The sequence below is a fragment of the Pelobates fuscus genome, chromosome 10, assembly GCF_036172605.1.
Source record: "Pelobates fuscus isolate aPelFus1 chromosome 10, aPelFus1.pri, whole genome shotgun sequence".
NCBI lineage: Eukaryota > Metazoa > Chordata > Amphibia > Anura > Pelobatidae > Pelobates > Pelobates fuscus.
In genome coordinates, this window is record NC_086326.1 from 83,170,088 (window position 1) to 83,197,921 (window position 27,834).

General features: G+C 40.4%; 1 protein-coding gene across 4 annotated transcripts in view; it reads right to left on the minus strand.

Annotated features, from left to right (window-relative positions):
* The window catches only part of WNT8B (Wnt family member 8B), a 112,468-nt gene that overhangs the window by 45,330 nt on the left and 39,304 nt on the right, over positions 1-27,834 (minus strand). For 3 of the 4 annotated variants that reach the window (XM_063435053.1, XM_063435050.1, XM_063435051.1), the window contains exon 3: positions 2,383-2,477. The exons of the other annotated variant lie outside the window; for it this stretch is intronic. In XM_063435053.1, the coding sequence (XP_063291123.1) occupies positions 2,383-2,477 (95 nt within the window). The remainder of the gene's footprint in view (positions 1-2,382; positions 2,478-27,834) is intronic. 4 annotated transcript variants of the gene reach the window in all.

Consider the following 27,834-nt stretch of genomic DNA (forward strand, 5'->3'; position numbering starts at 1 on the left):
AAAATAAACAAGCTAACTTAATTTTTGTTTAGTTGTGCAATTGCAGACATTCAGCATTTCAGTATCATTACTAAAATGTCCTTAATAGGCCAAAGTAATTGTACTGAAACATTGATTACATGCAAATGTACGTCTACTTAAAATAAAGGCACTCTTTTGTTTATTTTGAAGCCCTATATGCGTTCCTTCGTTAGAGTAAGAGTTTTCAATTTCAAGTTATTTTTTCACCCTCTATATCAGCACACTATGCTGGCGCGACGCATTATTGGGCTGGTATAGAATTTTTTTCCAGGGCTGCTTTTAGTTTCCAGTCCGGCCCTGTCTGAGTATTGCAGTGACATAAGGCATTGAAGCGACTGAGTAAAACAGAGTGGTCAATTTTTGGGGGTTGGATAGAGGGGGCATTATTTGGCTTGTGATAAATCTAAGAGGATAATGATTTTGAGTAGTATACTCAAAAGCTACACGCTCACAAACCTTACACACACACACACACAAATATAAAATGCATTTTGTGCAGGTCTCTATTTATTGATCTGTTTGTGCATTTTATGTTAGAGAATATTGGGCTATTTACTTGAACATTTTAATAAAAGTATTTTCAGAACTACTATCAATGAGAAAAAATAATAATAATAATTAGATTAAAATAGGACTTTTAAAAATATTGGGTTCTAAATAAAATCTGAGGTTTTTCAGGCAAATGTAATTTGGGTTATATTCAGCAGCTGTAATGCGATAGAACATCTTTTTTAACATACCTCTTCAATGAGAATTACCTGGTAAATACCGTGTAATCCTGTTATGGGATTGTTAAAATCCTCCCTGAATTATACTGCCTTATTAAATAAAAGTGCATGTGTATCCGTGCATTTGTTTATATCTACAACCCACTAAAAAGGATAAGAGCAAGTGATGTATTACCATCTAGACTCCATTGTTGCACTATTTAAAAACAGCTTGCCAAAACACAATGCAGTATTTCAATTTTAGCCCATTCTGTCGCTCAATAAATTTATTGTATTATATTAACCAAATACTTTTGTGGCAAATATTTTCTCTGCATTTAGTCATTGAGTAAAAGTGTATAAAAGTACAAAAACAGATTAAAATAATAAATATATCAATTTTGACAGCCAAATATATTATAAAGTTAATTATAAAGAGATCAAGTGGATAAATTAACACTGAATTTCTACATCTGGGTTTGAAAAACAGATGAGAGTAGTAAGGCTGATTTCAAATAGTGGTCCAGGGTTAAAATTTTGTCTTAGGGTTGCAATGGATAGCATTTGTCTAAAACAGAAAATTTAAATGACTACTTTAAAAAAAGTTAAACAAAATAATTGTTGGGTTGTTTTTTTTTTTTTTAATCAAAGAATGATAATCAGTGGTTTAGTAGTTAAATTATTTCAAATTTCTAGAAACATATTCTTGCTATATTAGACTGTTTTCTCTGTGCAATATTTAGTACAATATATATGCATATTAAATTAAATATTTTTCAATTTCTTTTTGAAGGAGTCAAATTAGCAATTCGTTACAAATATTTACAATTTTTTTTTTATGACAAATCAGCATGATTTCTCTGTAAAGTAACAAACTGAAGATTTATTACAAAAAGAAAAGATGGGAAGATTTAAACTGCAAATCAAAAACAGTACAGAAAAAAAACAAACAGATATATAACCGACTCCAGTTCAGGAAAATTGTGAATGCAATTTAAAGTAGAAAAATAAATTATCTTCATTTTTTTGATTTTTAAATTTCCGCGGCAACATCACAAGTTAGTTTCTATACTTTTGCATGCTCATTATATGCTAGGAATATCTCAATTACAGGGGGTAGAGGTGACAAATTAATAATAGCACAGTTTCCTGACTTTTGCAGCCAATGCTAGATTATAGAGGTTTTCTCTTGCATTCTTAAATATGTCAAGATTTGATTAAAATAAAAGTTAGAAAGTTCAAGATTTATGCATAAAAAAAGATTTATAAAAAACATGATTGGTTTAGGGAGCTAGAAATTAGCAAGTAAAACAAAGTTGACATAAAATTTAAAAACTTATGATATTTTTAAGTTTATGATTTCAATACCTTCCTTGGCAGGCAATTAAAAACATCGATAAAAAAAACCCTACACTTGCAGACCTTGTGTTAGAAGTTTTTAAGAAAACATAATAAAACATGTCTACATATACAAATTGCTGTTTCATTTTAGTTTGTTTATTTTGAAATATACAATTCTAAGATATTAATTAAGTTTGGACTAAAATGCGATGAAAGAAAATATCTAACCTAAGACTATATACCTGTATAAAAATGCTAGTATAACACAACTAAAAAGAACTTTATATGGTCATATCAAGCCCATGGTACTTACCAAGACTGGCTAAACTGGAGGACAGGAAGTATAAGGAGAATTCGGAGATGGGGCCCAATATTCAACATAATCCAAAACTGGAACACCCTGGGACACTAAAAAATGAAGATTATTTTTCTTCTGAAAATCTCTTGTGCCAGGTCTGGTAAGAGATCCCAAGTGAGAGCCAAAGGGCCAGAGAAATTAAGCTGCAAACTTACTAAGAAGAGATTATCTACTTAATTAAAGATTTTCCCTCTAAACCCTTTAGCCAATCAGGTCTCAAGTGCCAGAGAGAGATTGAGTTGATCAAAAGAACACCCCAGGCTCCAATAAAGCAAACACACCAAGAAAGAGGATAGGGGAAAGGACAGGAGCAAAGAGAAACAAGGAGGAGGGAGGGGAAAAAAAGGGGAACATAGGTTTATTCAGTGCATATGATAACCAAAACTGTCAATAACAAAATGTTAAATTCATAGGTTGCAAATTCTGTATACAAAGAGTTATCAAAACAGAAACATTCTAGTTTTTCTGAGTTTAGTTCAATTGTAAATGGGATTGCTTTATAAAATGAATTTATCTGAATCTTCTTAATATTCAAAAAATCTGTGTTCAATTTAACTTCTAGTAACAGAATAAATTTAATAATTTATTAGTCTGAAACACTGTATTCTCTAATCTGGTATATATTGCTTGATTTTATTAGATCACGTGATAAGAAAAATCAGAAACAACCCACGCTACATCAGCTAATAAATCAAACGCACTTTTTGTCCTCTAAAGATGAAAAATTAGATACCAGTAAGAAATGTTGATCCCTTGAGCATGTAGCTGGATGCACTAATGTAGATGTCTTCATTTTTTTTATATTGTTTTGCGCATTTCTGATATTTCCCACAATAGAAATGTAAAGTATCATGCTTTAATCTTTGAGGATATATTAGCCTGAGTAGAACTCTGTATTTATAGAAAGTATATAGAAAGAATCATTTTGACATATAGAATTTGTATCAGTCATTGAGGCCTTACATTGGTAACAGCTAACTAACAGCATATTGTTTGTGAGCATAGACTGTTAGAGTTGTTGACTAAAGTAAGATTTGCTGGGAATTCAATGTAAGGCCAAAATAGCCAAACTGAATACAAAATTGGCTTAGAGAATTTTTCTAATTTGGCCTAAATTTTAAAACTCACTTTAAATTTCCAGCAATTCTCACTTTAGTGAATAGGCCTGTACATTAATGCGTGACCCACAAAAGGAGTTTATGAAAACCTGCAGCCAAACATAACCATAACAAACCTGCAAAAGAAAAAAAAGAAAGAACTCCCAAAGTGTGCAAAAGAAAACTAAAAGTGATACCTTTATTATTTTTTTTATTTATTTTTTTATTGTGTCTGGAACCGGTAGAAGGGGGGTTGATGCCACCACAATGGCGCATAACGGATGAAGAGATGAAGTGCCCGTAAAGGCATGAAATGCGTAAGCATTATCATGGTGGCGTATTCCCCCCATTGCTGGTCCAAGCCACGATTTTTAAACAAGAAGAAATACATTTTCTTTTCCAGACTTTGGGCTTTGTTTTCTTTTTCTGAGTCATGTTTGGCTACTGCATTACGGGTTCAGAACAGTATGCACTCATTACTTGACTCGATATAAATGGAAGCTCCACTAAACTTGACTCGCATAGAAAAACCTACACTTGTAAGAGTGCTGCAGAACATCTTTTTCACACATTAGAAAGGCAAATAAGGAAAGAGAGAAAGAGGAATTTGTTTCACATAATTAAGAAGTAATTAGCCCTGCAATCGAGGAGCTATTTGCTTATTACCAGACAAGAGAGGGAGAGGATTCAATCCATTAGTCTCCAAAATGACATATAACATTATCGTACCAATAGTGTGACATTCCTCATTTATTGAGGTTAGCAGATTTAGCCCAACTTTAAACACTTATTGAAAATTAGGATGTTTCGGATCTGCAGGATCTATGGCACTTGACAAGTCCCTCACTTTTGGGAATGTTTTAATTTAATCTTTTTTGGCTACAGTATAGGTAGGAGAGGGTGACGCTGTATAGAAGTCTCCTTTATTTGTCCATACGTGACTGAAATTCACTTTATCAAACAAAATCCAAAGCTCTTAATAATTAGAAATGTTTATAAAGTTGAGAAAATACCTCGTTACACAACACTCACAGGTTAAATTTTACATTGTAAAATATCAATCAGATATCAATAATTCTTTTAACCTTGGATTTCCACAAAATGCTATCCATATCTATGATTATACAAAATTATATATCCTTTTTCTCTCTAGCAGAAAAGTTTACATAGGGATAACTGCTCAATCGTGCACTGCCCGCTCCACCTCGCATCATTCTGGCGTCAATTGTGACGCTGGACGCTACCATAAAGGCATATGAACATAAGTGATGAGAAGGCACTCACAATAAGGGTCCTCTGAGTGCTACCATATGGTATCCATTTGTAATAAAACATCTGTGCATCAAAATAAGGACACGGGGCATGTGGGGTCACTTTGTTGTCAAGGTTCATGTACATTCTAGGTGCGCAGAAATGACACAAGCATGGTCAATAATCGCTGTACCTATTTAAACCTTGCTGTGCCCGATTCCAGTGCCAGGTTGCGGTTTCCTGAGTACCTAATAATGTGTTTATGATTACAGTGACTCTTTGATATTTCACCTGGCTTTGTCTTGAAATTATTATTTTGCGGTCTGATTTCCTTCGTCCCGGATCTGTCTATCTGTGCACCTCTCTTGTTCCTGACCCCAGCTTGTACATCGAGTATTATGTTTTTGATATTGCATTAAGGGGCTATTCCAACTTTTTGATGGAGGGATCTTTTCTGTGTATTGGGCAATATAAGTTAGATGCCCCACCCACTTTTGCTCTCCAACCTGCAAATAAATAAGTTTTACTTACCTGGAAAGCTCCTGGCGCTGACTTTCACGCCCCCTCCTGACCTCACAAAGTCCAATTAAAGGCTTCTCATAAAGAAGCCTGTATTTCACCGGCAGGGGAGGGTTATTTAAAATAAAATTATTAATAACACCATTCAAATCAGTGGAGGGAGGTGGAAAGGAGCACATAGTAGAAGGGACGGGACAGCTATATTACCCTTGCAGACACTCTGCCTACAAGGGAGAAGATTATCATGTCTGTCGCCAGCACACTGTGAGTGCGGAAGACAGATGCAAAATATGCACAGAATTATCATAAGACAGCCAGAAGTTCTAAGCTGCTTAATTCACGTGTGCTGCGGATTCAACTAATAACTCTGTATGTGCCATGTTTCTAGCTGAAACTCCCACCACCATGACCACATCAAATCACTGTAGTGGTCAAGTTGGTTGGAGTAACCTTTTAAGGTCCAGCCACTCTAATGAATAGTAATACACTTCTTTCCTGTACATTTTCTGTTGTAGGATAGGTGTTGATTCAAGTTCTTCAAGGTGACTTGCTCCTGCATCCTGAGGAGTTGAGGAGTTATTTAACAATGACTACATAATTCGCTATGTTTCCCGGCGAACGGTTCCCGGCGAACTGTTCGGGACATCACTACTTCCAGGTAGTCACATTTTCTGTGTATGTGTGCCTAACGCACCATCCTTTGCAATGTGACCAAAAATGCTTTGCACATATGACAGACTGTAAAGATTACTCAACGAAGCAACAACACGTGGAAAGAAGCTGGATTCTATATTCCATCTTTCCCATTTATATGTGGGCTAGCTGTATAGGTAACTTTAGGATTTGACTGATGTTATGTTATACTGTGCATACTCATATATATACTGTGTATATATACTGTATATCTCATAGTCGCTTTATGTATACTCTCCTACTTACTATATGACAAAATTCAGTTTTAATCTGCTAATAATTAGATTGTACTTGCCAAATAGCCAGCTAATGAAAAATGAGCCCATATTTCCACCCAAAAATATTAAATTCTTGGCTCTGGCCACATTGAACGTCTCAGCTAACCACATGCTGCTCAATTGGCAAATTTTGAACCCTGTACTTCAAGAAAACTGAAAAGGATGCTGGGTAAAGCAAGCAACAACTCAGAACTTCCACATACCTTGTGACTAAAACAGTTCACAAAATAGCAACATTATAGTTAAAATATCTACGGCAGTAGATATATGGCAGTTGCTAGCTTTTTGATTACTATAAAACAGGATTTTGTTGTACATGACAGAGTTCCTATTATTTGTTTGCTTCTCAAAAGGAAAGTGGATTAACTGACCAAATAAGGCAAGTGATATATTATCAGTGTGTTATATTATCAGTGTGTGCACAATGGCAAATTAGTTTAATGAGGGTTAATTAAATTAAATACTGCTATTGTTATGGAATGGGCTGTCCAGACTAGCATTTACTAATTTTAAATGGCTTACACGAATAATGCTTTAAACAATGCAATAATTAAAAGTAAAAGTTTGCATTAGGCTAATTTAAACTACATTTGCAGCCTTTGAGTACGTTCGGACTAAACCAGGAAAAAAAAGTTTAGTCAGTGTGTTTACCCCATAAACCTTTGAACAGTAATATTCTTAGTGAGTTATAGTTCGTTAGTTCCGCTGTAATTTTTCTACTTAAAGATGGTAATGAACTTAAAAAAAAATGTATCCAAGAATAAGTTCCATTTTGTTTCAGACATGTTTATATGGTATTTACATGCAATTACTGCCAAATGTGTCTGCAACTCTGCAGTATACTTTTTATATGCCACCTACACATCTGAATTTAGTAGAGTAAATTACATACATTAGCCCAAAAACATGAATTTATGAGGACATTGTGAACAGACATCAGGTTAAATAGCTTGTCCTTCAGTTATTTCCCGCTCAGGTCTCATACAGGGATTAACCCACTTTTGCCATTAAAGAGAGAAACATAGCCAGGGGATCCAGATTCGAAATGTTGGTTTGAGAGAAACACTAACCCCAATCATGATTGTGAACACTGAAATTGTTTAAATTAATTTTGTGCCAAAGGTTTTCTTTACTAATGCCCTCTATATTGTTATTTTTCATATTTAACTATTCATTGAAAGTCACTGGACCTGCATACAATATGTCTGTCATTAAACTATATAAATCTCACGGTTATATTTTCTTTTTTCTAGACATCATGAAGCAGACAAATCATAATTGGCTTAAATTTTGTTCATTTTGTAAACCATAAATCATGTTTTTTTAAGGTCATTATTGGTGACAGAAGCTGCAGTGCAGTCTCTATTTGGGATCTGTCTTCACTCGTGATTTTTTAATGTACTTATTTACATGAAGTAGGCTCAAATATATGTGAGAACTGAAACTTCCATGAGACAGCCAAGTGCACCTTACATATGTGAAGGTAGTGGGCACCGTGTAGATGTGAATACCCCATAACCTATCATAAGCTTACCTTAAATAATCTGACGTAAGATGTGGATGGTGACAAACAGGCCACAGCATTATTTAATATTAATAAATATCATTAACTTATCATGTTAACATAAAACATTAACAATGTACCCGTAAACATTTGAAACTCAAACTTTGCCCACCACTCCCACTTACATAACCGATATTTATTAACTAGGTTAGGGGCGGTATCAGCCCCGATCATCCTTTTCACTGGACCACTAGTCCAACCTCAATTGGCAAGAACCTTTTCCGCCACAAGCCCCACTGTTTTACCCCCTAAAACCGCCCCACTAACATCGCCATAGCCTCTTACAAAGCATCTTGTAAAGCTAGGTTAAACAGATCCAACCTCTGTAAGATGTACCCAGTCACTCCTGAACAACATTGCAGCATTTTGTTCAAAAATGCAATGCCGTACCTCAATGCCTCCAACCCCCCACACAAATCTGGACACGAATCAGTCCCCATACCGGAACACTGCTGAGATCATTGCCCTGAGGTGGATCACCACGACATCCGGCACTCCTAAGTAACGGGACAGTTAAACAAGTTCTGGCAGCAGATGAACCCAGCGCATGCCCCACGACCTGAATCAATGGACGTCTGCAACCGTAAGAGACAGGCCAAGTCGAAGTCCCCCGGGGAGAGCACAGGCACATTGAGAGACCCAGACACGATGCCTCCCTTGCAGCCTCAATCTGAAAGGAGTGGCCCCCAAAGTCCCTACTCCGGATGCCAAAGGCATCCAATGATTTCTGGAACACGCGAACAGCAACACCGCATCCTGGTGAACTAACAGGAGGCCCGACATAGATGGACGCAGTGCACAGAGAGGCCGGACAAACCACTGAACCCGGTGGCTCCTGGAGAGAGACCCATACACCTTTCAAGCGGAGCAACAGAAAGTGCACTGATCCCCAGAAGGACACATCACCCCCAAACCACCCCCCCAGAAACCTGCCTACGAGGACTAACCAGCTCCCCTACCCATAGGGCCCCAAAAAAAGGAAACAAAAATGCCAAGCTGAACAATGACAACTCAAACTCTGACGTGCATAGCTGAGGCAAGACCTGAAATATGCCCAACAACATGCCCCAGAGACAGGTTTCCCGGAGTCCGAAACCCTGGGACCACTACACCAACCCCTCAAAGCCATGGAAACCATGAAATCCTTGGTGACATTGGTAACTTTGTTCAACTTAAACCAGAAGCCGAGTCCGGCCAACTGAGCAGCCAGACGCCTCCCAGAACCACAGCAAGTGCAGCAAACCTTGAAGCTGTCAGCCCAGAAACCCCCACGTACCCATTCAAAAGACAGCCACTCCCCCATGCCTTATCATACCTGCGCCATGCTGCTTCCGCCACCAACCACCAAATCCGTCCATCACTCTGTCAGTCCAAGGCCCCACAGGTCCGCTGGCCATGGGAACCCGACTGCACCCGCCCCAGGTGCTGACTCCCTGAGCTCCCGCCACTGCAAACGAGAGAAGGCATCCACCATTAGGTCAGTCACCCCGGGGAGATGTACCGCCCTACAGGATATGTTAAACTGCAGACAGCGCAATACAAGTCGTCGGAAAAGCCTGACTACTGGAGGGGAAGAGGCCAATAAGTTGTTGATAGCACTATGACCCCCATGTTATCACAGCTGAACGTCACACGCCGATCCCGAAGCAGATCCTCCATAAAACTCAAAATTCCTAGTCAGACCTGCTGCATAAAAAAGCAATTTTCCCAAAAGGGACTGCAACTGCTGCAGCCCCTGTGACTTCCCCTGTGGCCTAGTTACCGGCCTGGAGGCCTGACCGGCACTCCGCCTGATGAACGAGCGGGACGCACGCTGGGTATCTGTCAGGATTATATTGATCCAGCACGCAGAATAGTATCACACCCTAGAACTAAGGGTAACGTCTAACCGGACCTTAGAATGGCCAGACTTAACGAACCTGAGAATAGACAGAAAACAAGCCGAGGTCAGGGACACAGAACGAGACACAGCGATAAGGAAAAGCCAAAAGTCAAGGGTACCAGAAATTAGGGAAGTCAAAACGAAGCCAAAGTCAAAAACCAGAATAACACGATCATGAACACACTTTCGGATAACCATCTAAGGGAAACCACAACGGGGAAATGAGCTAAGGAATAAATTAGTTTAAATAACCCTCTTGCAGATCTGATTGGCTGTACCTAGCCCTTGACCCCAAAATGTGCATGTGTGTCTTTTGCGTGACGTCACCCACACTGTCAACGTTGTCTTTACCATGGACGGACGTGGGGCTATATAATTGCGTGGGTCTGCAGTGGCCAGCATGCACCAACATGCCACGCAAACCAGGCATCATAGCAGAAGACAGCCAAGCGGCACTCCCCTCGATCTTTGGAAGGTAATTATCTCCATTTTTGCCACATGGATACGAAGGATACGTGACAGTATCTGAATGGGGTGCTCTGGCTGCTGACGAACTCCTGGCAGCCCGAGTTGGAGTGGAATTGAACAACAGGAGCTGCTCCTGCCCTGGCCCCCAAGGACCGGCGGCCCCGCGGCTCCTGTCATGATGAGCCGCCCCCCCTGGAGGATTCCAGGACCTCCGGCTGAACTTGGCCACCTGGATAGGGGCTGAAATGGGCCGGAGGTCGCACCCGATGTAGTGGGCCACCAAGGGCAGGAACAACCACCGTGGCAGCAGCTTACAGATGAGTCAGCGGAGTCTGCAGCTGAGCGCCACCATCTTGAAGGGCCCCAGCCCGAAGGGCCGCCTGGACACTGTCAATATCCATGTAGGCCCTGGCCAATAAAAGTTCTGGCAACAACAAACATCAAGTTGTTCCAAGCTGGAATTATTAAGATGGCTGGGTCACAAAATGCCCCTCTTTGCCTTTTTACTGGCTACCCGTTGGGTCTAAACCACGACTGAGAGGTCTTTAATGTGCACTTCCAGAGACATATGCACACACACAAACAAACACTGCAAGACACAGACAAATCCAAACTGACACACACTACCGGGTATACAGGTACAGTCAGAAGCACACTGCCAGATACAAGCAGGTACACGCAAAGACACACTGTTAAACAAACACCGCCTGATACACACAATCTTACAGAGAATACACTATTAGACACACATAAAGACATAAGCAGACACACTGCCAGATACACACACTCAAATAAAAATATAAAAATACATGATAATGTGAGCTAATGTTTGCCCACATTTTTGCTACAGTAGAATAGCTTCCCTGAGGTCCAGTGGGAGTTGGCTGCAGCTGCGTTTCACTCCTGCACATCTTTATAGTAATATAGTATAGAGTTACATAGTAACATAGGCTGAAAAAAAAAATACTCAAATTCATCATGTTCAGCCTTTCGCATATCCGCATTACTGCAGTTAATCCTTGAAAATCAATTTGCAGCTATTTCTAATTTTGCCACAAACTGGGGGGAAAAACACTCTTGATTCCAAGCTGGCAATCCGATTTTTCCTGGCATCTAAAAAGCTGGTAACCCACAACTTAACTGTTGTATCAATATTACAACACAAGAAAAATAAGGAAATAGGAGGATTACTAATATGACAGGTACATATAGTCAGATGCTGCATGCGGTAAGAAACTACAGTAATTAAAACCAGGTATTTTACCAGGTGTTCTCCCAACAGTTTCTGTCACTATAACTACTTTGAAGGGTGAAGTTGCATGTCCTACCAATCATATTGCCAAAAATATTGCCATGGTGATTTTCCAGATTTTATTGAAAAAGAACTGTAAGGCTCAAAAGATGTCCTGACTCCTGATATCTAAATTTGTTCACAGGTGGATGCAATAACAAATTGATCTAAGTATTAGATGTGTATTTGGCTTCTCCTGCATCGCTTCTTGCCCCAAATTTGGGCAAACGTCAGGTGGTCCAAATTCTTGCCATATGACCAAAATGGACAATGGATGAACGGTTTTGTTTGATTCTTAATTCAGAGTTCTGTCCACAGCACCAACACAAAAGAAGATTGATGTTAGGGGCTGCCACTAAATGTTTATATTTAGCAGCAGTAAAAAAATATATATTTTTAATAGAGAATAAGAGAATAAAAAACATTTTTACATTGTTTTCACAACTCCTCCTCTTTCCCTCTGTTGGTTACTTCCTCTCACTTAAAATATATATAATTGGTTCACTTTTGCAACCTTTTGTTTCATTAGAACTTATATCTAATGGCTAATCAATGCAAACTGCGCCCACCCACGTGGCTCGCGATGGGTTTCGCACTGGATGTGTTTCTTCCAATTAAGTTAATCCATCTTCACCCATGCAGGCTCTGCGCAGTCAGGGAAATAGCTTATAATAACTGGTAAAAGATTAGGTGCTCGCTATCATTATGGTGAGTCAGCAGTAAATTTTACAAGGACTCCCCAGCCTTGTGACAAACAGTAGAATAAAAACAATACTGAGTATAAACCGCGCTTACATTTTTTTTAGCCCTTAAGCGTAGTAAGTGTACTGTCCCTTTATAATAGAAAATGGGATAAGCGCTAAAAGGCAACTATACGTAGAATTGTAAGCAGGCAGCTAACACTGGTAGTAAGGGATACCCTCAGCCCCAGCTTTACACTTGAGAAAGTCCTTAGTAGACAAAACACATTGTGTTATTTTATACTAGTAATTTTAAGCATTAAAGATATTTGGCATTCACCTAATTTATGTGTCTGACCATTTATTATATTTTTATGCTTTTAAATTTTTTTATTTAGTTTCTGTTCTTTTTATATATTCTACTGTTCCTGGCACATCTATTCCACCATTGCCTACCTGCTACCTGCATCCTGGGAAGAACTACCATTTGGAGGAGCTACTCTACATTATTTCCCTGGTGGGGATTGTACCACCCAAGCATTAATACCTGAGCAAGTGTATATTGCTCCATCAAATGTGAGTAGATTACTTTTACCTTTATAATTACTAGTGTACGGCTTTACAGAGAGCACTATTTTTGCCTTTCGTATCTATGTATATATCCACCTACATTCCGAGTGACTGACTCTTAGAAGAACATATCCGTCAGTGAGGATTGTACAGCTGCATGCTGTTATACTCAGAGCTGGTTTTATAGCAGTACTAAATAAGCCTGGACAATTTACAAGTAAAGAATACTGCAAGCATCTGATATTCTATTGGACTTTTAATTTTGGCGCAACCTGTACATATATTTTGTATTATCGTACTGTCCCTTTATACCTCAGACTTGAAAAACCATAATAATATAAAATGGAATACTTCCTTCACATCTTACGTTCAGCCATTATATACAATCACTCCACGCGAGAAAGTTTGTAGTGCTGTGAAAAAATATTTTAGAAAGAAATGGAAAAATGCATCAAGCGCAGGTAGATTTTATAATAGAAGGAATATAATTAATTTTAATTAATTCAATTGTAAATAATTATTTTTGGTTTGGTGAGTCTTTATTTACAAAAACACAGCATTACTATGGGTACCAGGTTCGCACCCAGTTATGCCAACCTCTTTATGGCAAAATGGGAAGAGAGATTAATTTGGAGTGGATTTGACTGGGTGGGTACCCTGGTCTCATATTTTAGGGGTGGGGGCGAAGGAGGAGGACATAAGGTCCCCCCTTATTAGTATTTAGGGCCCCCACCCACCGCTCAGGGGTGGGGGCCAGGGGGAGGACATTAGGTGTCCCCCCTTATTATAATTTAGGGCCCCCACCCGCCGCTCAGGGTGCACAGGCTGCTCACTGTTTAATAGACATTCCCCTACTCGCACTGTTTAATAGACATGCCCTTACTTGCATGTGAGTAGACATGCCCCTACTCACTGGGTAAGTATATTAGTACTTAGGCAATACTGTGCTTCGGAACTTCGGCACTTTGACACTTCGGAACTTCGGTAATTTCTGAACTTCGGGACCTCGGCAATTCAGCACTTCAGCAATTCGGACATTCAGAAGTACCCGAATGTCCGAATTGCCCGAAATTCGTCCGAATACATATTCGGACCGTAACGAATTGCACATGTCTAAAAAGCACTGGCACATTTAAAAAGAAAATGCTATCTTAAATGAAATTATCCCTGTCAATCTGAAAATTGTCTTCAGAGGAGCACCTCATTTAAAAATGGAACAAAAAAAAATACCAAAATTGTTCAAACAACAATTGTTTAATAATAATAAAAAAAGGTCCCTATAGGTGCAATTATTGCATCACCTGTAAAGAAACACACATAAAATGGATAAATACACTGCTAATTTAAATCAACACTAATAAAGCATATGAAATAAATAATATCACTTGCAACAGTAAGAATGTTATGTATTTATACAGGCACAAGCCCATATTGTGATCTGAGCACTGATACCAGAGACTATGGCATGACATCACTTCCATGTGACGTTCGTGCTGTATCACCTATGACTGTGTTGGCCCATGATGAAGCCCATGAGAAAAAGACAAAGTACAATGTGCAGCTTAGTTTATCAGGCTAACTGGTGAAACCTAAATTTATTAGAAAAGCATGCCAAAATTCCACACGTTTCACAAGTTTTTTAGATGGGGTTTATCTGTACTGGTTTTAAACAGCTTATAAGAGCTGTCCCTCACTATACAAGTGCAGTCAGAGCACTCTGATTGGTTGTCTAGTAAAACAAATAATCAGAACGATCTGGCCAAGCTCACAATAGCAGGCCCACTCTACCTTTGATTATTAAATAGACCCACCTGCCACCCATGTGTGGGGGCTGGGGGAGGAAGACACTAGGTCCATGCCATTATCAATATTAAAGATCCTGCCCACCACCCATGAAAGGTCTGGGAAGGACACTAGGTCCACCACTTTATAAATATTACAGCCTCCACCCGCTGCCCAAGCTGTTGGCAGTGGGGAAATACTAGGTCCCCCCTTATCAATATTAGAGATCTTAACCGCTGCCAATAGATGTGAGCTCAGGGGAATACTAGGTCAACTCTTATCAATATAAGAGCCCCCACCAGCTGCCCATGGGTGGGGGGCACAAATTATTATTACTATAAGAACCCCACCTTGAGGGCACAAGGGGACACTACGTCCCACCCACTTTATTTCTTACATTGAAAGCCCCACTGTGGGGGCAAGGTGGGTGGGCAGTGATCTGTCCACCCCCTGTTCTTTAAATTGAAGCCCACACCCGATGCCCATGGGTGGAAGTATGTTACTTTTGACTGGGCAGCTGCACAGTCACTAGTCTTTTTACAGTGAGCAGCCACTGGCTTTTCTCAATGGGACTGGTGTAGCTAGTCAGTTGGCTATTACCAGAACTATACTGGGCTTGTACCCTTATTTCATCAGCAAAATGTCTTGACAGAACAGGAAGATCTATTACATCAGGCAAACTGAATTTAACCTATGACATCATATGGGAGGCAGAGTATTCAATTAGACAAAGTCTCGTGCTTACAAACCACCCACGAGTTTTGATTGTCCTAACATGAAGGCATTTTTTTAAATCCTGCGAATGAGCGAGTCCCCTGACAAAGATGCAATGTAGCACCAAAACACGTGTCAGGCAGTTTGTGATCTTATTTCACCTTTTCACTTTGAGCACTATGATTTAGGAGATTTGTGTGGGTATTAAAACTTGTGGTTGTTAGCTACCAAGCGCCAGTTAATGAGATAGGTATCTGTAACTATAAGCCTAATCATTTTTTTCCTACATGCTTAAAAAGACACTCCACTGCCCAAATACACTTGCATGCATTTTATATCTTTATATCGAGTTATATCTGAAAACAGCTTGCAAAATCTGTAGTTCTCTTTGTCGGCTACCTTTACAAGCCTTCCTCTTCTAACCCCACCCATGCTTTCTGTGGCTGTCCAATCACCGACTTCCAAATGCAGCTCAATGAGAAGTCTTTGCAAGGCAAGTGATCTGGGCAATTGCTGCCTCTGGAGTCCAGTGCAAACAAGCGTACGAAACCAGGAAGTAACAGGACCTCTTGTCTGCAAGAAAAGCCAGGGGATGTAACCATTCTAATTTATAAAAGTGTACATTTAAACTAAATTCTGCACAATTACCAAAATGAAAAAAAGGAGACACTCTTCACACATAAAGGTTTTCAGCAAGCCAAAGTTTTAGGGGTTTGGAGTGTCTCTTTAATGGGTATAAGGACTAATTTTAATTTTAATTATTTTGTCCATTTAGGTATTACAATCTGTCACAACAAGGCCATTTTGATTTTTTTTCCCCACTAAAATCAGGACTGGATGTTTTTTTTTTTTTTTTTTTTGCATTTATCAACATGGAATTGAAATCTGGATGTATACAATTCCGCTGCTCTTTATGTTGTGATATGATCCAAGTGTACCATAATCTCTTGATTTTTGCTCTTATGTAACATATTCAGCCTATTTCATAATAGTCACTATGTTTCCAACACCCAGATACTCTCACACATGTCCTGTTACTACATTTTTATTTCAAGATCCTTATGGACACTATTTACGTTATTATATCAATATCTTTTTTTTTTAGATATTGTGTAAATTTAGCTATTGGAGAAGCTATTTAAAAATTTCCATTCTACATTTGTTACAGAAATCAGGACAGGTTTACCTAGCATTTTGATTACCATTTTTGAATGATTGAAATGTATTGAATGTTTGTACAGTAGTCCTCTGTCCTATATGTTGCTTATTGGTATAGTGTTGGTGCCAGTCACAAATGGCATTTTGTTCAAAAATGTATGCACTCATTTGGCTAAAGTGGTTTAACTCTCAATTACTCTGTTCAGTGGGATCATATCAACTTAGGGGGTCTGTTTTTTCTCTGTTGCAAAATCTAAGGACAACAAACTAATCAAATCTAAATAAGGTAAAATCCCTTTAGCTATTGTTATTTCAGATTCTTCATTTTATCACTGGGCAATTGATAGCCTATTTAACTGCAATTTTATGCAGAACTTCATGTGCGGCCGGCAACAAAGGTAAGAGACAAACAGAATTGTATTCATATTATAATTAAAAGATAATCGCGCATATGTAAGAGGCTACCAACCTCGGTTCAATGAGAGATAACCTTTCCTCTTTTTCAGTACTGACTGAACCTGTTTGCAATAACAATGGGTGTGTTTTCTGTTAAACAATGTGCATGTTAGCCACTAGGGCACTAACAACTCATTATTTTCCTGTGTTATGTGGTGATCAAGTGGCAATATACTTGGTCTTCCTATGATTTTTACTAAAAAATATGTGTATGTTTTATTACAGATACTGATGCATGTTTTCATCAATACCTTATAATGCTGTATAAGCGGAATTTAATAACTCGCATGAAGAGGACTCTGGACATTATATATCATACGTATATATATTTATATTCACATGCACACACATATGCAATTTGTGGCATCTCTGGTGGCATAGGTGTAGGAACCGGAGGAGAGCTGCCTATCTTATTCTACTAACAGACTCCCTACAGATAACATTTCATTTTGCCTGTAGAATGTTTAATGTTTGTTGTTTCTAAAGTGTGGCTTTGTATGAAGGGTTGTTATCAATGTCTGGCAGACAACGTTCAACTATATACCATGCAGAGACAGGTGGTTATTGGTGGCTGGCATAACAGATTAGATGTTTCAATTAGCAAAGTAGGATCATACATGTAATGGGAACATCAGCCATTGTATCAGTTATTCTAATTTTAATTCCCTTTCTGACTTTATGGCAATGAAAACTCTGAGAAATAGAGTATCAAGTCCCCGGTGGTTGAGTGTGGTGTTGAAAAAAAAAAAAAAAAAATGAATTGGTGATGAAACTTTCCTATGTTTTTTTGTTTGTTTTTTTTAACTCTGAGTTCTGACACCTATTTAGCTGTGTTTCCTCATGAACCTCAAAAATCTGGCAAAGAAATGAAGATTTTGAACACAAACAACACTTGGATTTTTAGTCCAATTTGCACTTCAGTCAAAAAATGTTTCTCTAAAGCGGTTTGTGGACATCAAACCAGGAGGAGGAGGAGAGTGTGGCTCAGTTTAAAAAAACAAACAAACACATAGCATATTGCACAAATATCTATTAATAAACACAAATATACCCCAATTTATTGTAGTAATAAAAACAAACCGATCATCATCAATGTTACATCCGAATCCCTGGGAGAAACTGTGGGAGGGTAGGAGGCTATGAGCACTGCTGACAACTCTGCTGACATCACCAACACCAGCAGAAATAACACCACTCTAGGCAGTATTCCGCCTCAGGATAGTGGGACTAGCACGTCTTTTACATCTGATTCACCACTTAGGAGGCAAATGCTTTTTTCTTTATGCTGTACTTATTGGTGAGAAGAATCTAAAGCTGTAGCAGCAGAGTCAGTTAGATTCACTATTAGCAGCAGTGTGTTTGCAAAGCATGCTGGAGTTCCCCAAACACAGACAGAGCGCCTTCGGGAGCTACAGCTGAACTGGTACAATTTGTACTAGTGCCTCTAGAACCCAAAATAGCAACTCAGCAGAGTCTGGATTATCAGTGTCATCAGAGACAACCTTTATGCACGAGGACAGCAGAGTACTGAAGTAGTGTCCCCGATGTCTGGTCTTGGTGGTGGTGGCAATGAATCTGGTGATGATGATATTGCTCTTTCCATCACTACTGCACTCATACTTAATTTATCTCTGGCCAGGAGGTAGTCAATGAGCCAGAGCAGGAGAGTCTGGAGAAGACAGACAGCACTCCACTAGTATGTTCTACAGCTAGTGTGCACTCTTCTTCTAATGCATCTTCTGTCTACCTTGGTTAAGTCCATTGCTATCTTCTTTTGATTTACACATTTACACATTGTGCAGTGGTCTCCTTGTTACTACAGTCATATATAGTGAAGTAGTACTTCCTTAGCAAATCATTGTGCAAGATGATGCCAATGATGTCCAATGATTAATTGTGTAAGACAAACCATTTCCTACTTTAATAAAATCACATAATTACGTAAAAAGATTACATAAATACATGTAGAATTTAAATACATATGTGACGGTCTAACCCTCTCGGGTTCCCTTTTATCCAGTAAATAGCAAATAATCCTTCCAGGCAGAGTGTAGACACAAGCATAGCATAACCCCCCCACACATGACCCGAGGCTTAAAGGACCACTATAGTGCCAGGAAAACATACTCATTTTACTGGCACTATAGTGCCCTGAGGGTGCCCCCACCCTCAGGGTCCCACTCCCGCTGGGCTGGATGGGGTGGAAGAGGGTTAAACACATATCTTTCTCCAGCGCCAGGCTCCCTTGGTGCTGGAGACTCTCCTCATCCTTTCCCCGTCATCGGCTGAATGCGCATGCGTGTCAAGAGCCGCGCGCGCATTCAGCCAAGTCTCATAGGAAAGCATTCTCAATGCCTTCCTATGGACGCTGGCGTCTTCTCACTCTGAAAATCACAGTGAGAAGCGCGGATGCGCCTCTAGCGGCTGTCAATGAGACAGCCACTAGAGGCTGGATTAACCCTAAAGTAAACATAGCAGTTTCTCTGAAACTGCTATGTTTACAGCAGAAAGGGTTAATCCTATGTGGACCTGGCACCCAGACCACTTCATTAAGCTGAAGTGGTCTGGGTGCCTATAGTGGTCCTTTAATGCTGGGTAGAGATCTGTTTAACCCCTTAAGGACACATTACATGAAGTTTGGTACTTAAGGGGTTAATGGCAAACACACAGCAACAGTATTTATGCATTATACAAACTCCTCCTCTGAGCCTGGGAGATAATTGAGTTAGGGGCTGGGCCAAGCTCAATTATTTCCAGGACAAAAAAAAATACAACATTTTTAAAACACCCCACACTGTAACCCCACAAAAGTCCCATCGTTGGATAGGTAGGATATGGGTAAACAATATATTAGAAAATCAGATCCGGATCCGTTTGGTGGTTTGTCCATACCATCGCATGGAAGTTTTGACCGGTCTGCCACGAGGAGTAAGCCGGAAACAGTTCCAGAGAAAATGTGGCAAGAGCCAGTCTCAGTTTGTGAGGCTTTTTGCCGAAAACCATAAGAGTTATGCGAACGCTGGTTCATGAATGATATTCCCCTCGTTCGGTAGTTTACTTTTACTGAACGGTGTTCGTGAATACAAAATATTCAGCGAATGGACCATGTATGGAAGTCAACCGGGGTTCAGCAGAGTGCCTGGCCGAAAACAGTTCCAGGCACTCGACGACCAAGTCCAGCTGAGTGTATTTGTGTGTCAAGATGGCCGCTATCCATTGTTCTCACCACGTGCATTCGACTGCACGAAATGGCGGGCACCCAGTACAGCGTTCGGCGGAATCCTTTTGATGTGGTTTTCGAATGCCCATAGTGTTAATAACTTAATTGGTGTTCTAGGAGGGGGGTCTCCGTTCGGTTACCGAACAACTGGGCGAACAAAGGGGAGAATTGGGTAAAATAGTCGAACGAAGTCCATAAGATGGGGTTTTTCTTCACAATATTTATTTATGTATGTAATTATACATATAATTTATATATGTACTGTGTGTGTGTGTGTATATATATATATATATATATATATATATATGTAATAGGAGTAGGTGATGTGTAGAGTCCCACAAGGGGAAACCAACATCAGGAGAGCTCCACTGTATAAGAAATGAGGAAGGGAGGCCCTACCTTTAATCAATCTAAGGATAAAACTCGCCAAAACGCGCGTCAAGCATTTTCTTTTTCTTTAATCTCTGCACTTGGTAGCACTTTATTTTTGTTACCACTATGGTTATTGATTTTTTTTTTAGGTGTTTATTTATTTATTTATAACTTTAGTAGGCAGAGTTGGTTCAGGTAGACACTAGTGGTTAGACCACGGTGTTGAGGTAACTTTTAGGGTGAATTGAGAGATTTATTTATTTATTTTTTGTGTGAGGCTTTCATCTGCGTTTAGACCTCATTACCCGGTCCCTTGTTCTCTGGGGACCCTGTGCCTCTTCTCTCTCCCTAACCTCGTTTACACTACCTTCCTGTCAGTCGGACACTAGGGGAACTGGAACTTAGATGCTCGCTAGTACTCCAGACAATTGATTCCCTGGGATCTCCCTTTTTTTCAAGTTATACTTTTTGTTTGCATATTCCTTTTTATCCTTAGATTGATTAAAGGTAGGGCCTCCCTTCCTCATTTCTTATACAGTGGAGCTCTCCTGATGTTGGTTTCCCCTTGTGGGACTCTACACATCACCTACTCCTATTACCTACTTTTTTGGAGGGTTACCCCTTCATTGGAGCTCCCTATTAGGTGGTTACAGTGGTGCAGCTTATGAGCCCTTGACTTGTATCCGGACTCCTGACCTGCACTCGGTTTACTTTATTTCTCCAATAAATATATATATATATATATATATATATATATATATATATATATGTTTATAAGGCTGGGATGCCAGACCTATCCCAACTGATCTGGTGATTTGCATACTGCAACTTCCGGTCTGAGCAAATCGCCATTTACTTACCTTCTCCTTGAGGGAACTCTCCGGTACTCCAGCCACTTCAACAGACTTCCTTATCTGGAAAACTGATCTCCTCAGCAGTCTCAGGCTCTCCAGACACCCGTGCTTTTCTCCGGCTCTTCGAAGATTGACCAGGAAACCTTGTAAACAGGGAGTCATAAAGCCGGCCGGCGCGCCTCAGTCACTGGCACACAGCGTCATCACGGTTTGGCTCTATGTTTCAACACTTACCTTATTCAAATGCATCCTTTTGTTAGTATCATTTGTTTAACCCCTTAAGGACCAAACTTCTGGAATAAAAGGGAATCATGACATGTCACACATGTCATGTGTCCTTAAAGGGTTAATTGATATGAATGGGTACTTTGCAGCTGGGCTTTCGGCTACTTTCTCAGCCTAGATGGTTATTTCGGATGTTTGTTTTCACGATTATTATGCATTCGGGAGAATGCACATGCACACATCCTGTTCGACTCCAATACTCACAAATGCATTATGATAAGTTGTTCATATACATAGAAGTTTTTCACAAATGATTTAGGAACGGAGTGATTCTGTTCATAGTATTGCCTTCCATATGTGGGCCGTTCATGTATTTGCAACCGAACAATCTATCATGCCCTCATAGGTTCTAAATGGGTTCGAATTGTTTTATGCTGACTTTACACGAACAGTATAGGAGAATGGCGTTCAGTTAATATCAGCCCTCTAGTGGTTGATCCATTGTATTACAGCCAGTCTGCATTAAGCTCATTTAATTTGTTTCTGATTGATGGATTAAGTAAAGTTCATTTCTTGATACTTATTAAATTCCATGTCACAGATTGTTATCATGTATGTTTTAACAGAATGCATATTTTTGTAGGTTGCTAGAAGTTAAGACTACAGAATTATTTCATTTTCTTCAGTTTGTGGTCTGGGTTATATCCTGTCTGAAACTCATAGGTGAGGTCTATTTCCACTGTTTTATGTGTATGGTTGTTATAATAAAAGGCCATTGGACCTCTCGACAATCTGAGTAATTACATTTCATATGTTCTTATAGGTACCTTATTCAGGATTCCTGAACAGAACTTCAGTGATCCACAACCTTTTTAGGTGGGTCTATATTTACTATGTTATTAGTGGTTACATTGATTGTCTCAGGTTTCTGCATATTATCATGTGTTACAAGTTACAGGGTGCTCATCATTTGAGCAGCAATTGCTTCACTCCTTGTACACTGGTGATTATTTAGGCTAGTGGTTTATAATACTTATTTGGGTTCACAATCTGGCCCTCACGATCCATTTCCAAACCTCATATGTTCACATTTCCTATGTTATTCTTATAGTATCACGCATTATGTTACCACATTGACTAATCTCATAGGTATTGCCCGTGTTCTCTACCTGTGACTCACTCCATACCCAACAATACGCTACAGGTATGTCAATTTTCAATATTATTATACTCCCCCACACCTCCTACATGTTACAACCTTAGATAGTTGGATACTGACTTCTAGGGTTAATATTTTCTCAGACCTTTATGCCATAGCCAACACCCATCCTCATCCTCTGTGGTATTTCGCCCATCAGGAACAACTCATAGTTATTCGCCTCACATGGTAACATAGAGAGGCCCTCAACTGTCACTCCTATTCTATCTTCTGCTTACTAGTCACAGAGAGGTGGACACCCTGCCACATAGTTCGGTTGCCACGAAATCCCCTCAGACCAACGTACAGATAGAGCCTCTCAAGCAGCTTGGCAATTAGCAGGGCCTCACCTCCAGGTAATTATTTTGACACTTGGCATTAGTCAGCGAGCCAGTACAGTGTGGGATCCCCTTTATAACTTACTGTTCATTAAATTTTTAGTATGTGTCTACTACCAGAATGTGGCGAGGATTTGTCTATCCTTGGCACCCCAGCAAGGTCAATCACTCCATCACGCGGAGTGGACAATGCTAGCCCTACTTCTCTCAGGTCTTGGAACATTACTAGGATAACAGCTGAATGAGGAGAAGGAACATACTCTACCCTGCCACTGCCAGGAAGGCAGAGCTGTACAGACTTTTCAACACTACCACAGATAACACTGGGGCAGGAGAAGGGTCCAGTGGTGGCCAGACATCCGATATCCATGCCGTATTATTATCGGTCCTGTCCTCATTGGGATGGATCAACCATACGCTAGACCGCTTGGAGTCTGGGAACCGACCTAATTCACCTTCTGTACTACTTACTCCCGAACCAATAAATCTCCCCAGCATTCAAATGGGTAATTCCCCAATCAGTCTGAAAACCCCTAATGTTATAAACCCAGCGCTTATGGTACCAGCAAACATTAGAAAAGATATCTTGGATGGCAAAGATGTCAATCTGGCCTCATTCCTGATTGCCTCCCAAGATATATTGAAGAATAAGACTTATTCTGATGGTGATGTTTCTGTGGTCTTTAATTCTAGGGATCCCAGGTTAAATAGGAAATTGTCTATACCCGAGTTTGTCCTGACTTTCGGCATATATAGGGATGTGGTCTGCTCAGTATATCCCAATCGTAGAGAGGAGTTGCCCCAAGCTGGTGGACTTGGGGCACAAATATGGAGGTACAACTTTTTATAATTAACACAGATCATATTTTAGAAGGCGTCTGCTGCTCTGGCACAGTTTAATATTCAGTCTGACTGGAGTCAGCTGGATACAGAGCTCTTCTGCAGACACCTTGCGGGCCTCAAGACACCAGCTTGTGCCATTTGCTCCTAAAACTCTCACACAACTAACCTATGTCCTAATACCCTGGAGGTGTGGTCTAACTTTCCCACCCCTGTCACCACGGGAAAGCTTGAGAAAGTAATGAAGGACAAATTGGGATGAAATATTGTAATAATTTCAATGCACTTGTTGTTTCAATGCCTGCAGGTTGTTGCACGTATGTTCGCAATGTTTCAGGGCGAATGAATCACGTGATAAAAAATGCCATGTATCTGGCTTTCTATGGGTTTCTCAGACCCTCAAGAGAATGTACAACCATAAATTATACTTCTACGGACTACCTTAAAAGGTCTCACCTTATGAAATTGTAAGACCACTATGTTTTAACATTCAAACACACCAAGACTAACCAGATGGATCAGATGGCAAAGGTCCCCTATTACCCTATCGACAATAAGTGGTGCCCAGTTAAAATCCTAGAGAACGACCTAACCTCTCTTTATGTTTCCTCTGATCAGTCTCTACTAGCATTGCACGGAACAACTCTCACGACAAATAAGTTCATGCTTTATGTCCATATATTACATGTGAGGATTAGGCCTTAATCCAGCCAACTACTCAGGTCACTCCTTCCGAATCACAGCAGCCACCACTGCTTTCAGCAAAAATATACCGGTACATATTATTAAAACTTTAGGACAATGGAAGTCCTCTACTAACTCCAGATACATACCCAAACCTGTTCTGGAAATTCACCATTCTTTATTCTAAGTGTATTTTGCTACCAATATGTATATATTAATACATAGAAATAGAGTTAAAATAAAATTACACACACACCACACACTGATGACTGATCTGCAGAAAAATATCAAATATAGCGGCACTACGCTCAGACATCTAAGGCCTGTCGGGTAGGATGGGTGCCCTGGAGAACACCTCCACTAATCATACGTTCCATATTGCCACACTACAAAAAACATCCATCACATACATAGTAGCTAAAGTTACCCTATGCCAGGATCTATCGATTCTGACCCTGGAAGCCACAGGAGCCTTGCGCCCCATAACTCAGTAGCTAAGAGCTAAAGGAATACCATATTGGTGGGGCTTTCCCTTCAGCTTACAAGCTTGCAGTGGTAACACGTGGCACACCCTCCGGTGCCCTTAGATTCCTACATGCGATGCAACTACTGGCCACAATTGTGAGTAACTCGGTACTAGAGGTACCACCCAGATGGAGAGATCCTTCCCCACGTTCCACACCTGGAGGACAAGATCCGGGACCAGAGCCACGCTACCCCAGACAACAAGGAGGTTTTGGTTGCCCAGAGGAGTAACACAGCAGTAACCACCAAGGAGAATAACCCCAGAGATACGGAACTTCCTACTGACTGGCATAAAATCCTGGGTACTGCCTGGGTTCCCCCATGCCTATATATGGGACATTAAACATTAAAGGTGTCTGTCTTTTCTTTAGGGAGGTAAAGCGGTCCTTGGGCCTGATAATACACAAGAGTTGCCCACTCAAGAAAATACCAAAACAGGGGGACCACAGCTACTTGGGTGGGGGACGGGCTAATGTGGGACAGGGTAACAAGGCTAAGAACATGTAAACCCATGCAGCCTTGTACACCACCTATCCCCAAGAAAGATCCAACGTCACCTATAAGTCTATAAGGCCATTATCAGTGGGGATGTACCAGTATGGGCTTCCACACATCCAGAAAAAGGCTGTGAGTCAACTATATACCCGGAGAAAGCTTGAACTCTTACCTTTTACCTCTTGTCTGTCAAATCATGTAGAGGCAATGTGGCTCGTGCTAAGACATCTGAGGGTGGAAAGGGTCAGCTTGGGTACTGACCTAGGGGAGGCTTTAATACAGAGGGAGACAGGGGACACACTGACAGTGGAGGAATGCATAGACAAGGCCTGACATAGTATCCTCACATGTTCTGGTTTCATAGCAGAGCACGTGGTGCACGATAGACACGCAGACAAAGGGGACACGTATGGAAGATAGGGCGGTGGAAATGTCATAGAATAACCCAGAAGACAGTTTCAGCGTAGAAAGTGTGTAGGGGCAGCAAACAAGCAGAAATATCCATTTGAGTATGAAAGAATGGGTATGCTACAGAAGAGGGACGAATAGGGCGATGTTAGGAATACGGGGGGAAGACCAGGTAGACCCTCAGATGCAGTGGTGGCGGGCAAACAAAACCAAGGTCTTCCCATCTGCTGAAAAGGGGTTCAACAGGCACCACTAGACCCAATTGTGGGGAATAGCTGACTGATAATGGCCAGAGAGGGGTAGAAGAGAACTTAAATGATGGGACAGACAATGTTATTAGAAACAATATTACTGATTTAAAGGGAAATGGTAAGGCAGGCACTGGTATGACCACAGTCTTGGAGACAGGCTTTTGGTAGTTAGCCACAGTAGTGGTACCCCATTCATTAGATCTGCTTTAGCGACTAGGTACAAATAGGGTGAGAAGGGCCGTGAGGCTGCAGGTGCTATTGTATAATGAAGTATATCCAACCTTCCTGACGTACCATAACTGGAGGTGAAAATGCTGACAGCCACACATCTACTGGGGTAGACTCCATTGTACACATTGGTCTAAGGCGGAGGTGGAAGTTGGGGCAAATTCCCCTAACATACTAGAACTATCAATCCCCTTGTATAATCGTGGATTTTAAAGAAACAAATGGAGGGGATTAAACAAACCAGAAAGGCGCTCGCAACTTCTCCGTGAGCTGTGGGAAAGTAGGGAGAGTGTAGCAATGATTCAAGAAATGCACTTCAAGTTAGTGCACCAGCACTGCATGACCGCAGATACCCAACAACTTTCTTTGCAAAAAAAAAACACACAAGCCAAAAGGGCGGGCATTGCAATATTATTTGCACATCCCCTTCCAAGTACAAGATAGCAAATTGGATACAAATGGGCGCTCTCTCTTCTTAAAAGGGACCATATTTGATCACCTATACACTGAAACAACTGGCCGACTTTCGCAAAGGCACCTTCGATGTGGAGGTAGACCTCAACATGACGGTAGACCCGCGCATAGACACCTCTAGAGGCAGCAGCTCCATCCCAATGTAGCAAATATGGAGGGTATGAACAATACTGGGACAGCCGGGCCTGGCAGGTTGTTGGTGCGTGCTACATTCGGAGGGTCAGAATTACACATACTATTCCGCAGCCTTTAACGCACACTCCCAACTGGATTATGTGTTCCTGGCCCAGGAATACCTGACACACATCCAGACCACATACATAGGCATAACGGAATGGTCGGACTACTCCGCAGTGAATGTCACACTGACAACCCCATTCCAAAGACCTAAACAAAGACACTGGAGCCTAAATGAAGCGACGCTGATAGATGCAGAAATGGTCACCAAGATAAGAGAAGTCCTACAAAAACTTTTTACGGACAATGTATGGATAGCACACAAGTAGCATCCGGGGCACATTCATATCTCTATGAACGCACCGTAAACAGGAACAGGCCAGGCAAATACAGGCATTACTTAAGAAGATAGAGGAACTGACCAATCCAGATAAAGGAAACCAAAGCTTCCATACGGTATATAGATATAACAGGCTACCCTCATTTATCAAAACAGGTGGTCTCCTTCAAGACACCCTCTCTGGTGTTTCAATATATAATAAACCAGTTTGAGAGTACCAGGAAAATCTTAGCAGCAGTAGGCATGAAGCGGAATAACCACTTAGTTGCTATGATAGGGAAATTGACTATGCTGTTTGAGCCAAGGGAATACAAAGAATACTGTTGTCACTTAGTGTAGTTGCAAAATACAGAAGAGCGCTATAAATAATGCTAT